This window comes from Ranitomeya variabilis, chromosome 8, assembly GCF_051348905.1.
Source record: "Ranitomeya variabilis isolate aRanVar5 chromosome 8, aRanVar5.hap1, whole genome shotgun sequence".
Lineage (NCBI taxonomy): Eukaryota > Metazoa > Chordata > Amphibia > Anura > Dendrobatidae > Ranitomeya > Ranitomeya variabilis.
In genome coordinates, this window is record NC_135239.1 from 31,777,513 (window position 1) to 31,791,158 (window position 13,646).

The following is a 13,646-nucleotide window of genomic DNA, read 5'->3' on the forward strand; positions in this document are numbered from 1 at the left end:
TCGGTAAGGAAGGGGGGCCCAAAACTGTACATGAAACTGGAACCCTAACTATCCCTGTCCCGGAGGAATTCTTAAAAGGTAGTGAGGCTCCTGTTAATGTCCTAAGCTGTCCCCTCCCTCACCCCCAGGAGGCCTTGGACAGATATTTTAATGTATAAACGCATAAGACAAACAGGGATAACAAAAAGCAACTAACTTAAAAAAAAACAGTCACCAAGGGTAGGGAAGGGTAGGAAGGTACAAACCAAATGGGAATAGGATAATGGAGAAAGCATACACCCAAAAACAGCAGACAGCAATCTCCAGCAGTAACTACAAACTCCAACTTCAGCACACCAACTCTAGCAAGCCAGGAAGCAAAGCTTTAACAGGCAGGGATGAGAAGGTCTGGCCACGTTTTATAGAGAGTAAATGAGCAGGTCAGGAGCAGCTGTGAGATGGAGCTGCATGTCTCTACCCAGTATACAGAGTCATTAACCTCTTCAGCACCAAAGGAAGCGAAGTCCATTTAATATGAGGATCAAAACAGGCTAAATGGACGATCTGCAATTCACATTATGTAAAGATTAGTGATGAGCGAATATACTTGTTACTCGAGATTTCCCGAGCATGCTCGGGGGTCCTATGAGTATTTTTTAGTGCTCGGAGATTTAGTTTTTCTCACCTCAGCTGAATGATTTACAGCTACTAGCCAGCTTGATTACATGTGGGGATTCCCTAGCAACCAGGCAACCCCCACATGTACTTATGCTGGCTAACAGATGTAAATCATTCAGCTGCAGCGATGAAAACGAAATCTCCGAGCACTAAAAAATACTCGGAGGACTCCCGAGCATGCTCGGAAAATCTCGAGTAACAAGTATATGCACTCATCACTAGTAAAGATCGCCTAACCCCAGATCTCCCGGGAGGATCTTACACACTGGTGACAAGACCTTGCCGATGCAGTATAACCACCTTGTGTCTTGCTGCTGTGCTCAGTCTTGCAATGATATGACATGAAACTATCTTCTACAACCTAACCTTTGGCTGTTCCTCGCCCAGTTTTAAGCCTCCTACACAGCTGTTTCGGTTTTAGTAAATGACTGTGTTTCAAACTACGTATAAAAATGATAATCATTATCACCCGTTTGGTAGAATTGGTTACTCACACACCGAACATCATTGCATATTTACTAACAGTGTCGCGGCCCTGAAGAGAGGAATCCCCGAGCAATCGGTGACCCCTATCATTCAAAATTATAGGCTAAAAGGGGTTTTCTCAAAATATATCTTATTTATAGAATATGTGATAAATGTATGGTTTCTGGGGGTCTAACCTTTGGGACACAAGTCCCCAGTCTGAGTGGAGTAACAGTGCGTATGCATGACCATTATTCTCTGTCTATGGGAGTGGTGGTCATGCATGCGCATTACTACTCCCATAGACCCATAGATGTTTATTGTGCAGTGGCCTCACATGTTCACTATTTCCCTTTTGCACACTGGAGAATTTCAGTGATCCTCTAGCCATCATACATTTATCTTCTGATAAATCATGGTGGATCTAGTCTCTCTGCTCTTGCTCTCCTGTCTGTCATACTGCATGCAAGCATAACATAGAGGCAAACTTTCAGCTTAGGTCAGGCAATCATTTAGGCAATAGCAGATGCAATGTATGTTGGGAGGGGAGGAAAAAATGTTCCAGCTCCTATAGTGCTGACCGAATGCTGAAAAATAAAAAAGTTTACAAAATAAGTGTATGGCAAATTACAAAGTTTGAGAATCAAGACAGTTCTTGGAAATCTTATACTGTTTTTTTGTGCTTGTAGCAAGTTATGACTATGAGGGCAGCAGATTGTGCTTTTCCACAGGTTTCATGTAAAATGATATATACCATTTTTAAAGGGAATCTGTTAGCAGGTTTTTGCAATGTAAACTAAAAGCAGCATGATGCCTGAGACTCTGATTCCAGTGATGTGTCACTTGCTACGCTGTGTGCTGTTGTTTCAATAAAATTAGTGTTTTTATCAGCAGGTGATTATCACTAGAGGACAAGGTGTCTTGTGCCTCCTAGTCCTCCTGTTCTGCGTAACCCCGCCCCCACCACTGATTGGCAGCTTTCTGTACGCGTACACAGAAAGCTGCCAATCAGTGGTGTGGGTGTGGTTATACAGAGCTCAGCATTCAGAGAACTGATACATCTGCAGCACAGAAAAATGGGATTGCATTAAAAAAAAACAGCAAGAAGCCCAGTAAGTGACGCATCGCTGGAATCTTGGTCTCTGCCCCTAGATCATGCTGCTCTCAGATTACATAACAAAATGCTGGAGCACACAGAACTTTCATCATGTTCACACTACTGCCGCATGTCCCGTTGTGTTCTATAGTTGGATAAATGGTTAATAAACGACCAATTGTCTAACCACCAATGTTGCAAAATCTAAACCAATGTATCATTAGGAGATTATAAATTATAAACACAGAAGCTGAGTTATGCATATCCACGCTTTCTAAATTTTCCAAATTTTCCAGCAATATTTTAGCATTTTAAGAAAAATTTATATTTTTCGTTCCTACGAACATCTGATCATTGGGAAGTTGTCGGTAATAGCTGGATGTCATCATTAGTTTTATTGCTGGGAAAGCATTGAGCATACATTAACTTGATTACTGGATACTGAATACGACTAAAAGGCATAAAACGTTTCTATTGCCAAAGGGTGGGAACATCTGTCAAATTGAAGCAGGACTGCTAATGCACATTGTGAATTCTGGGCAATGCTGGTTTAAATGTGCATTGCCGTGAAAGAGGGAAATCTACCACCAATTACAGAGCTGTGCATCTTAAAAAGACTATTGAAGCGGAAATGCAAATTCTGCAACTTTATTTCAATGCTGCCATTCACATATGTGTAATTGAACTCAATTGCAGTTAAGTATACGCCCGTAGGAGAGACATTTGCAGCATAAACATGAGCCGATAATACACATTATATACATTTATATACAACAGGCTGGATATTTTACTTAGCATGACATCAGCTTTATATAAGTTCCATATTTAAAGGGGTTGTACGGCTATGTGACTGCAGACTTGTGAATCCTCACATCCCGCGCACTGGGAGTGAGCGGTCATATGACTGCAATTATGCAATTGACATACTTCCGGACACATTCCAACTAGACGTGCCTGACCTCACCCAATACACTCAATACACGTCTAGTCAGCACATGGAACTGGGAGCGAGCGGTCATATGACCGCAATTATGCAATTGACATACTTCCGGACACATTCCAACTAGACGTGTCTGGCCTCACCCAATATACTCAATACACGTCTAGTCAGCACATGGAACTGGGAGCGAGCGGTCATATGACCGCAATTATGCAATTTGCATACTTCTGGACACATTCCGACTAGACGTGTCTGACCTCACTCAATAGACGTCTAGTCGGCATGTGGCACTGGGAGCGAGCGGTCATGTGACCGCAATTATGCAATTTACATACTTCCGGACACATTCCAACTAGACGTGTCTGGCCTCACCCAATATACTCAATACACGTCTAGTCAACACATGGAACTGGGAGCGAGCGGTCATATGGCCGCAATTATGCAATTTGCATACTTCTGGACACATTCCGACTAGACGTGTCTGGCCTCACTCAATACACTCAATACACGTCTAGTCGGTGACCGCATGTATACAAATCACTTGTGGCCGGCGGTGCCACCTGAGAATCCTCACAGTGTACAGTTTGCATGATGTGAAGATTCACAAGTCTACAGTCACATAAAGTGACTGCAGACTTGTAGTGTAAGGTTGGACAACCCCTGTTAAGGTTCATGCACTTATGGCACCACACGAAGTCCCTCTGGTTGTGCCACTGCCACATTCTCCCCAGAGAGCAATACTACTTGGAATGAATGGCTCCATGTTATGGAATTGGAATAGAATGTGCTATAATTTTCATTAATTATGTTTGAGTTAATGGAAGAAAAAACAATTTTATTTTTGTGTATGAATTTGTAGATATGGCAGGAGCCAAAAATATTCTATTGGTGCTGCATAACATGCAACAGAAATGTGTGACATAGCTGGGGCTGCCATTTGGAATTAAGTCCCATGTAAGTCAGATTTCAGGGCCCCTGGGACACACTCGTACCCCAGTATATACACTTCATAGGCGCATGGAAAAAGGTGAAGGGCCATTTTGGGTAGTGACGTAAGAAAAACAATTTGATCTTAAAATATAATATCCTCATTGAGGTCCCACGAGATGGAGTAGTGAATAGTGGGCAGTAGAAGGCAGTCGTGTGCTATGTTTACCATTAATTTTACCGAGGACTCGATCAGACGACCGTATTTTCGATCTGAGTGCGATCTGATAACACATGGGAGCACACTCAGACCAATATTATTCTATGGGGCCGTGCACATGTCTAATATTTTGCTCGGATCAGGCCGGTCTGCCGAAAAAAAATCTCACCATGCCCCAATTGGATCTGATTATCAGATCGCACTCGGCCATGCAAGTCAGTGGGTCTGTGGAGAACATCGGATGACATCTGAGTGCAGTCAGATTTTCACAGACTGACATAATGGAGGAGATAGAGAATTTTTTTTACTCTTTCTTCCCCTCATCCGACAAAATACGATCACACTCTGATCAGACTGTGATTAGCATAATTGGCCCAATATACGCTTGTGAGACTCTAATCTCAGCTCTATCTATATGACCATTTATATTGGCCGAATATATGAGTGTAATGCTGTGACGGTCTTTGGTAAGGAAGGGGGGCTTCAAACTGTCCCTGGAACTGGGATCCTAACCATCTCTGCCCCGGGGGTACTCTTAAAGGTAGAGAGGCCTGAGTCTCCGACCTTACTATGCTCCTGTTAATGTCCTAAACTGTCCCCACCCCCAGGACGTCAGGGACAGATATATTAATACACATAAGACAAACAGGGATAACAGAAAGCTACTTACAAAAACACTCACCAAGGGTAGGGAGGTACAAACCAAATCGGAATAGGGTAATGCAGAAAGCATACACCCAAAAACAGCAGACAACAGCTTTTTAGTCTGTGACCCCTTGGGATATTTTTCTTTCTTCTTCTAGTCTCTACTTGTAAATAGTGTTGAGCATTCCGATACCGCAAAGTATCGGGTATCGGCCGATACTTGCGGGTATCGGAATTCCGATACTGAGATCCGATACTTTTGTGGTATCGGGTATCGGTATCGAAACAACATTAATGTGTAAAAGAAAGAATTAAAATAAAAAATATTGCTATACTCACCTCTCCAACGCAGCCTGGACCTCACCGAGGGAACCGGCAGCGTTCTTTGCTTAAAATGCGCGCGTTTACTTCCTTCCGTGACGTCACGGCTTGTGATTGGTCGTGTGCCGCCCATGTGGCCGTGACGCGACCAATCACAGCAAGCCGTGACGTAATTTCAGGTCCTGAATGCCTAATTCTGCATTCAGGACCTGAAAATTACGTCACGGCTTGCTGTGATTGGTCGCGTCGCGGTCACATGGGCGGCACGCAACCAATCACAAGCCGTGACGTAATTTTAAAATGCGCGCGTTTCCTGCCTCCCGTGACGTCACGGCTTGTGATTGGTCGCGTCGCCCATGTGACCGCGACGCGACCAATCACAAGCCGGAACGTAATTTTAAAATCCTGAATGCCTAGAATTAGGCATTGAGGACCTGAAAATTACGTCACGGCTTGCTGTGATTGGTCGCGTCGCGGCCACATGGGCGGCACGCGACCAATCACAAGCCGTGACGTCACGGAAGGAAGTAAACGCGCGCATTTTAAGCAAAGAACGCTGCCGGTTCCCTCGGTGAGGTCCAGGCTGCGTCGGAGAGGTGAGTATAGCAATATTTTTTATTTTAATTCTTTCTTTTACACATTAATATGGATCCCAGGGCCTGAAGGAGAGTTTCCTCTCCTTCAGACCCTGGGAACCATCAGGAATACCGTCCGATACATGAGTCCCATTGACTTGTATTGGTATCGGGTATCGGTATCGGATTAGATCCGATACTTTGCCGGTATCGGCCGATACTTTCCGATACCGATACTTTCAAGTATCGGACGGTATCGCTCAACACTACTTGTAAATCTTTTTTCTTTTATGAAAATTTTTACTTAGAAATCAATTACATTCACTTTTACTGTCAAGAACATAATCAGGTTCCGTAAATATACAGGTTACTTGATGTCACAAAATCAGAACACTGATATTCTGCTGCAAACATCCTAATTTTATGAGCAGCTGAGTAGTAGCCCACTTCTACCCCTCATGGCAGAGTAGACCTCCCCTTCAGCTATATCAATGTAATCACTGAATGATACATGAGTAATAGGTAGGTCACTGCCTCTGACAAAATTAACATACTCCTTTCCTGCCGCTGTTAGCATTCGGAATATGCCACCAAAAAAAAGAGGTGCAAAGAAAAAGTGGAAAAGTTGACTTTATTTTTATGAGGACTTTGAAAAAGTATGAACTAAATTTGACTGGTTGCAATGAGCAGCCGTTCTACTTTTCCTGTGCACCAATTTTGATAAATTCCCCCCATTATGTTCTTTTATTGGAGATGAGCCCAGCCCAGACAAAAAATATATATATAAAATGCTGCTATATGGTGCTCTCAGAAGAAATGAGGCCCTAAACTGAGGATTTAAAAGATAATAAAAGTTTTTCTTTATGAAATACACTTTTACGTGCAGGTTGTCCTGTTCTGCAACTAGAACTTATAACACATTAAACTGACTAAGCATAAAGTTTTGTGCGGTTATTGGATAGAATGATATTTCACAGTATTCAACACATTTTTTTTCTCTTTTGCTCCTAGTAAATATAGATTAAAAATCTAAAAAAATCAACTAAAATATAAAAATTAACAAATTATATTTAGTTTTACAAAAAGACATTTTGAACCACCCTGTTATTGCGTCTCTGTCTGCCCTTTATACCAAAATGTAAGAAATATTTAGTAGTGATTGTGCCTGGTGTTAATGTATCTTATTCATGTAAAGGCTATGGACACCTTTTATATGGAAGAAACAGTATGGTTATTGGTTACATGTGAATATTAAAATTTCATTCCGAAATCCTTAATTTTCAGACACCTTGATATGCAATTTGCAGCCTGATCAATGTTTCAGATTTTCTTTTATGTGGGAGTGTCCCTCCCAGTAATATAGGCTAGATATTAGCTCTGTGTGTATCCTGGCTACACTGTCCTCATTAGTTCATAGATCAGCATAGATCTATTACTGTACTTATTTCCTTTTCATGTTCTTGTCTCCTTGCCTATAGCCTGTTTTCTCTGCCCTCCAATTTACTGTACATGCTTTCTTTCCTGTCCACACCTGTTCACCCTGTTATCCCTAATAAATTGAAACTCTCAACAAATGTATCCTTCAAATAGAAATATTTTTATCCAACAACAAAGTACACAAATACAGTCCAGCATAAATATATACACAAAAGTAGTTCACTTTTGATTCATACTGCTACCTTAAATGGACATTGCAGTGAATCGACAGGAGAAACTCCTACATGTCAAAGCTGAAATTGACTTTATCCTGGATGAGGCTGCAAAATCTGGCATTATAGACAGCATGTTGGAGAAAAAAATGTTGTCTAATCATAATCCTAGAGTCCCACCTTTTTATTTACTACCTAAAGTACATAGTGTTTCAATTTATATGAGATTTTCGAGAGTGTAAGCCGACTCTGACACACCAAATTGGACTTGCTGTTTTTTTTAAATGAACACTCTGCTATCTCTAACACTGAGAGACGGGAGAGCAGAGACAGCTATCAGAACTACGAGCAGCAGCTCTGATGGATTTGTAACGTTTTTGCTAAAGCACTCAGCTAGATAAATGACTTATAAACACTCTAAAGCAGCAACTTTTTTTTAATGAAGACTACTTTAAAAGTTGAATAACTTTGCAGTTAGGAAGCAAACAGAACAAAATATTATGTGCAAAAAAATGTACATATCTTGAACTGTAATACCAGACCCAACCTGGTAAAGAAATAATGAGATGTGGTACTTGCTGGAGCATAGCACTTCAGTTAGTTGACTGGTGAGGGTGCTTAGAGTTGGACCACCACCAAATCGGAAATTGATGGCCAATCCTAAGAATGTCACCCAAGAACTAGTCCAAGAAGACCCCATTAACAACAAAAGTAAGGTTACAATAGAGTCGGAGTATGAAATTTAGGATTCGGCTACCATGTGAGCTGGAAACAGTTGACAATAATAATGCACAATAACTATATTGTATTATGAAAGTTATCAGAATCCAAGCAACCAACAATGAATTGTCCATCTCTACATGAATGATAGATATCACTCTGCTCCTGAAATATTGGTATAGAAATATAGTTAATTCTCTCGGAATGGTACTTACCGGGGCTGGTGATTGTAAGGAGATCAAGTCTTCGTTGTTGCTGCAAAAGAGAGAAAATACAAATGTTATGTTACTCAAATACTATCTATAATTATAAATGCTAAGTGAGAATGTCCTGGGGACATTCTCAAATCATTTTTGAACCATCTTAACCCAGCTAAATATGTTGCATATTAGAATCCCATAAAATAACATCACGTCTTAAGAAGATATAATAAATGTTCAAAAGCAAAAACTAAATATGTAAATTAAAGAATGCATGTCATTAGGATGTACAATAGGTATAACACCTAGCCATTGTATGACTTATATCTTGCTTTTTCACTGTGTTCCCCTTTTGCAGACTCTATTTTTAATTTTCTGTTTCCTTTAAGCTAGTCGATGGAAACGGTCTCACATATACTGTACACACAGACATGACGGGCTCCTTCTCTCCTGTTTGTCTATAGCACATGCTCAGAGGCATCAGCAGCATATAATGTAGAACTGAGCAGCGTAGCTGTGAAACCAGCTTATGGGCGATGAAAACATTTACTAGAAAGCAGCAGCACCCTTTGTGTGTCTGTATGCCTCTCTTTCTCTTTCACACTTGGCTCCTCTGAATTCCTGTTTCCATAGACTGCAATAGGCAGCTGTAATATCGTCCCTCAGTGAGCTGGCAGGTCCTCTTGTTTTCATGTAAATGAGGAGTTTAGGAGGATATGGCGTATATTACTATGTTTCTTAGATTCTCCTTTGCAATTAATTTATGTAACTGTAACACTGAGTCACCTCTCAAGGACAAGCTGTGATATGGGATTGTCAAGGAGTCCGAGGTCAGAACCCAGTAAGGTACATCATAAATAGAAGGAAAGAAGGAAGAGACAAAGGCATAGTCAGGTAACGTTCTGAGGTCAGAATACCAGGAGATTGGGGATAAGAGCAGAAGGGGTCAAACACCGTTGATCAGAAAGAGGTCCAAGGTCAGGCAATGAAAGATCAACAAACAGAATGCAAGGCACAGAGAGACAAACGACTTAGTAGCTGAATGTATGTCTGGCAGAGGTCTGGGGAGAAACAGCCCAGTTAAGTAGCCTGGCAATCACCTGGGACAATGAATAGCTGGAGACAGCCAGCGCCTCCCAGATTCAGGTTGGACGGCTGAGCTGTCAATCAACACACCAACAGCATGCCCTTGCACCAGTCTGGAAGACTGAGCTGTCAATGTATTGACAGCTTCAGCACGCCCCTGTACCAGGTTGGATTGCTCAGCTGTCAGTAACTGCATCCCAGACACACTGAGGGGTGGACTCGTCACAGTAAAGCTTGTTGAAATGACCGTGACCATTCAAAGGAATGCACTGACATATTAATATCTCTTTAATTTTAGACTGTTTTTAGACTGAGCTTAAAAAGGATTGTCTCACATAAAAAATTTATGGCATATAAAATATTGTGCCAAAGGTTTTCGTAGTGAGTAAAATCAACCGCACTCTTTCTTTTGATGCTTAAAGGTGAGATACTTTATTGGTATATCAAACACAAACTATATAACTATGTGAAAACAAAGTTGCCTCTGTTGCCACATAAGTAAATACTTTGTGTTTGATATACCAATAAAGTATCTCACCTTTAAGCATCAAAAGAAAGAGTGCGGTTGATTCTACTCTCTACTGAGTATCAGGATCATCCTCGTTTCAACTAGTACCCATAAATAACGCCGAGTGCACACCAATACTCCCCTAGTGCAAAAGTTTTAGGCTGCTGTAAAAAAATTCTGCAAAGTAAGAATGAGTAAAAAAAAAAATAGTCTTATAGTTTATTTTTATTCATTTACAAAATGCAAAGTGGATGAAGAAAATAGAAATCTAAGTTCTATCAATAATAAGTCTATCTTGACTTCAAAATAACATCAATTCTTCAAGGTACAGGTTACACAAAGTCAGGGATTTTATAGGATTATAGGCGGGTGTATGAGTAACCAGTTATACCAAGCAAATGATAATAAATAATCATTATTTTCACATGTAGGTTGAAACAGTTATTCACTGAAACAGAGACAGTTCTGTAGGAGGCTTAAAACTAAGTGAAAAACAGCAAAACTGTGGGTTATGGAAGACAGTTCCATGTCACAGGTTGTACACCATAACAAGACTGAGCACAACGACAAAGCCCAAGCAATTATACTGCATCAGCAAGGTCTCTCCAAAAGCAAATACTTCAAAGCAGACTTGGGTTTCAAGATGTATTGTTCAACCTCTTTTGAAGAAGCACCAAAAAATTGGTAAAGTGGGGCCACAGATGAAGTGGTCTACCAAGGAAACTTAGTGCGGGAGATGAAAGACACATCATACTTGCCTCCCTTCAATATCAGAAGATGTCCAGGAGTGCCACCAGCTCAGAACTGGCAGCAGCCAGTGTGCCCCAACTACCTCCATCCATTGTTCGTGAAAATCTGGCCAGAAGTGGTCTTCATTGGAGAATTGTGGCCAACAACCAAACCTTCCTCAAAGAAAGAAGGTCAAATGACTCAACTATGCTCAAAAACATAGCAACTGGGTTGGTAAAAAAATGGCAGCAGCTGCTCTGGACTGGTGTGTCAAAAAGTGAAATATTTGGCTGCATCGGAAAGCAGTTTGTTCTTGAAGCGGTACAAAAATGAGTGTCTGCAGAAGCAGTGAAGCATGGCGGAGGCTCCTGCAAGTTTAGAGAGTTAGCTATTTGTCCAGGATTAATGGATATGCCATAAATGTTCAATAGGTGGAGATCCCACTTCTGGGACCCGCATCTATCTCCAGAAGAGAGGTTCTTTTGATTACCCATTCCATGTGATGTCTGACCACCAGTGAGTGGGAAGTGATGGGTCATGTTCTGAGTACAGTTGAGACTCTCTACCCAGCTGTATTATGACTTCAAAAGCAATGAATGAACAGTGCCGCAACGTCTCCACTCATTGGTGGTCAGGCGCTGGATGGAACAGGTAGTCCATATTCCATATAGATAGAATACAGAACCATATGTGAATGTGGCCTTACAGACCTAAGAATCCAAATACTGTGCCTTGTCCCTAGCCCCAAATGTTATTTATCCACTGTGGTACTAGCATGTACAAAGTTTCTTTCATTAAATCCCATTGGAATATCTCCAAAATGATAATTATTTTTTTAAGAGAATTTATAAAGAAAAGAAAAAATAGTTTGTTTTTTTTAAAGAAATTTTCAACATTATAGTCATTTTTCATACATTTTTAATGCCATTATCTACATTATACATTTTTGCCTACATCTTTCGTGTCCTTCCTAACCTTTTCTCTTGGCTCATCATATTCTATATAGTGTTGAGTGAACGTGCTGGGATAAGGTGTTATCGGAGCATGCGCGGGGGCTAACCGAGTGTCCTCAGCATGCTCGAATATTATGTTTGAGTCCCGGCTGCTGCATGTCTCGCTGCTGTTTGACAGCAGCAACACATGCAGGGATTGTCTGTTTGCTAGGTAATCCCTGCATGTGTTGCAGCTGTCGAACAGCCATCAGACATGCAGTCGTGGGGACTCGAGCATATTATTCGAGCATGCCGAAGACACTCGGTTACCACCAAAGCATGCTTGGATAACTCCTTATCCAAGAACGTTTGCTCAACACTAATCCTAAAATATGTAGCATGAGATGAAGATGTTTAAAAAAAAAATGAAATATGATTTCACAAAACTCTGTTGGATGACATTTAAGTCATATATACCTGTAAGTGACCACCCAATGGTTGTGATGTTCGTGAAAATCTGGAACATTTTTGCTAGCCTTTCACGATAATGTTGTGAATTTGTATTGTGAAAAATTGTAGTCATAAATGAACATTTGTTGAACGTTAAAGGTGGGCATGGATGGAAGGATGGCACGGTGCAAAGATGGATGCATGGATAGATGGATAGATAAATGGATGGAAGGATGGATGGATGGATAGATGGCAAGGTGCAAAGATGGATGGATGGATAGGTGGATGAGTGGATGAATGCAGAGATAGATGGATAGATAAATGGATGGATACATGGATAGATGGCAAAGTGCAAAGATGGATGGATGGATAGGTGGATAAATGAATAGATGAATGGAAAGATGCATGGATAGATGCAAAGATAGAAGAATAGATACAGTGGGGCAAAAAAGTATTTAGTCATTCAGCAATAGTGCAAGTTCCACCACTTAAAAAGATGAGAGGCGTCTGTAATTTACATCATAGGTAGACCTCAACTATGGGAGACAAACTGAGATAAAAAAATCCTGAAAATCACATTGTCTGTTTTTTTATCATTTTATTTGCATATTATGGTTGAAAATAAGTATTTGGTCAGAAACAAAATTTCATCTCAATACTTTGTAATATATCCTTTGTTGGCAATGACAGAGGTCAAACATTTTCTGTAAGTCTTCACAAGGTTGCCACACACTGTTGTTGGTATGTTGGCCCATTCCTCCATGCAGATCTCCTCTAGAGCAGTGATGTTTTTGGCTTTTCGCTTGGCAACACGGACTTTCAACTCCCTCCAAAGGTTTTCTATAGGGTTGAGATCTGGAGACTGGCTAGGCCACTCCAGGACCTTGAAATGCTTCTTACGAAGCCACTCCTTCGTTGCCCTGGCGGTGTGCTTTGGATCATTGTCATGTTGAAAGACCCAGCCACGTTTCATCTTCAATGCCCTTGCTGATGGAAGGAGGTTTGCACTCAAAATCTCACGATACATGGCCCCATTCATTCTTTCATGTACCCGGATCAGTCGTCCTGGCCCCTTTGCAGAGAAACAGCCCCAAAGCATGATGTTTCCACCACCATGCTTTACAGTAGGTATGGTGTTTGATGGATGCAACTCAGTATTCTTTTTCCTCCAAACACGACAAGTTGTGTTTCTACCAATCAGTTCCAGTTTGGTTTCATCAGACCATAGGACATTCTCCCAAAACTCCTCTGGATCATCCAAATGCTCTCTAGCAAACTTCAGACGGGCCCAGACATGTACTGGCTTAAGCAGTGGGACACGTCTGGCACTGCAGGATCTGAGTCCATGGTGGCGTAGTGTGTTACTTATGGTAGGCCTTGTTACATTGGTCCCAGCTCTCTGCAGTTCATTCACTAGGTCCCCCCGCGTGGTTCTGGGACTTTTGCTCACCGTTCTTGTGATTATTCTGACCCCACGGGGTGGGATTTTGCATGGAGCCCCAGATCGAGGGAGATTATCAGTGGTC

The 13,646-nt window shown here is 41.3% G+C and overlaps 1 protein-coding gene across 2 annotated transcripts in view; it reads right to left on the bottom strand.

Annotated features, from left to right (window-relative positions):
* Nucleotides 1–13,646, bottom strand: part of AGBL4 (AGBL carboxypeptidase 4) — a 1,613,281-nt gene that overhangs the window by 502,142 nt on the left and 1,097,493 nt on the right. For both annotated transcript variants that reach the window (XM_077277379.1, XM_077277378.1), the window contains one exon: nt 8,431–8,470. In XM_077277379.1, coding sequence (XP_077133494.1) covers nt 8,431–8,470 — 40 coding nt within the window. The remainder of the gene's footprint in view (nt 1–8,430; nt 8,471–13,646) is intronic.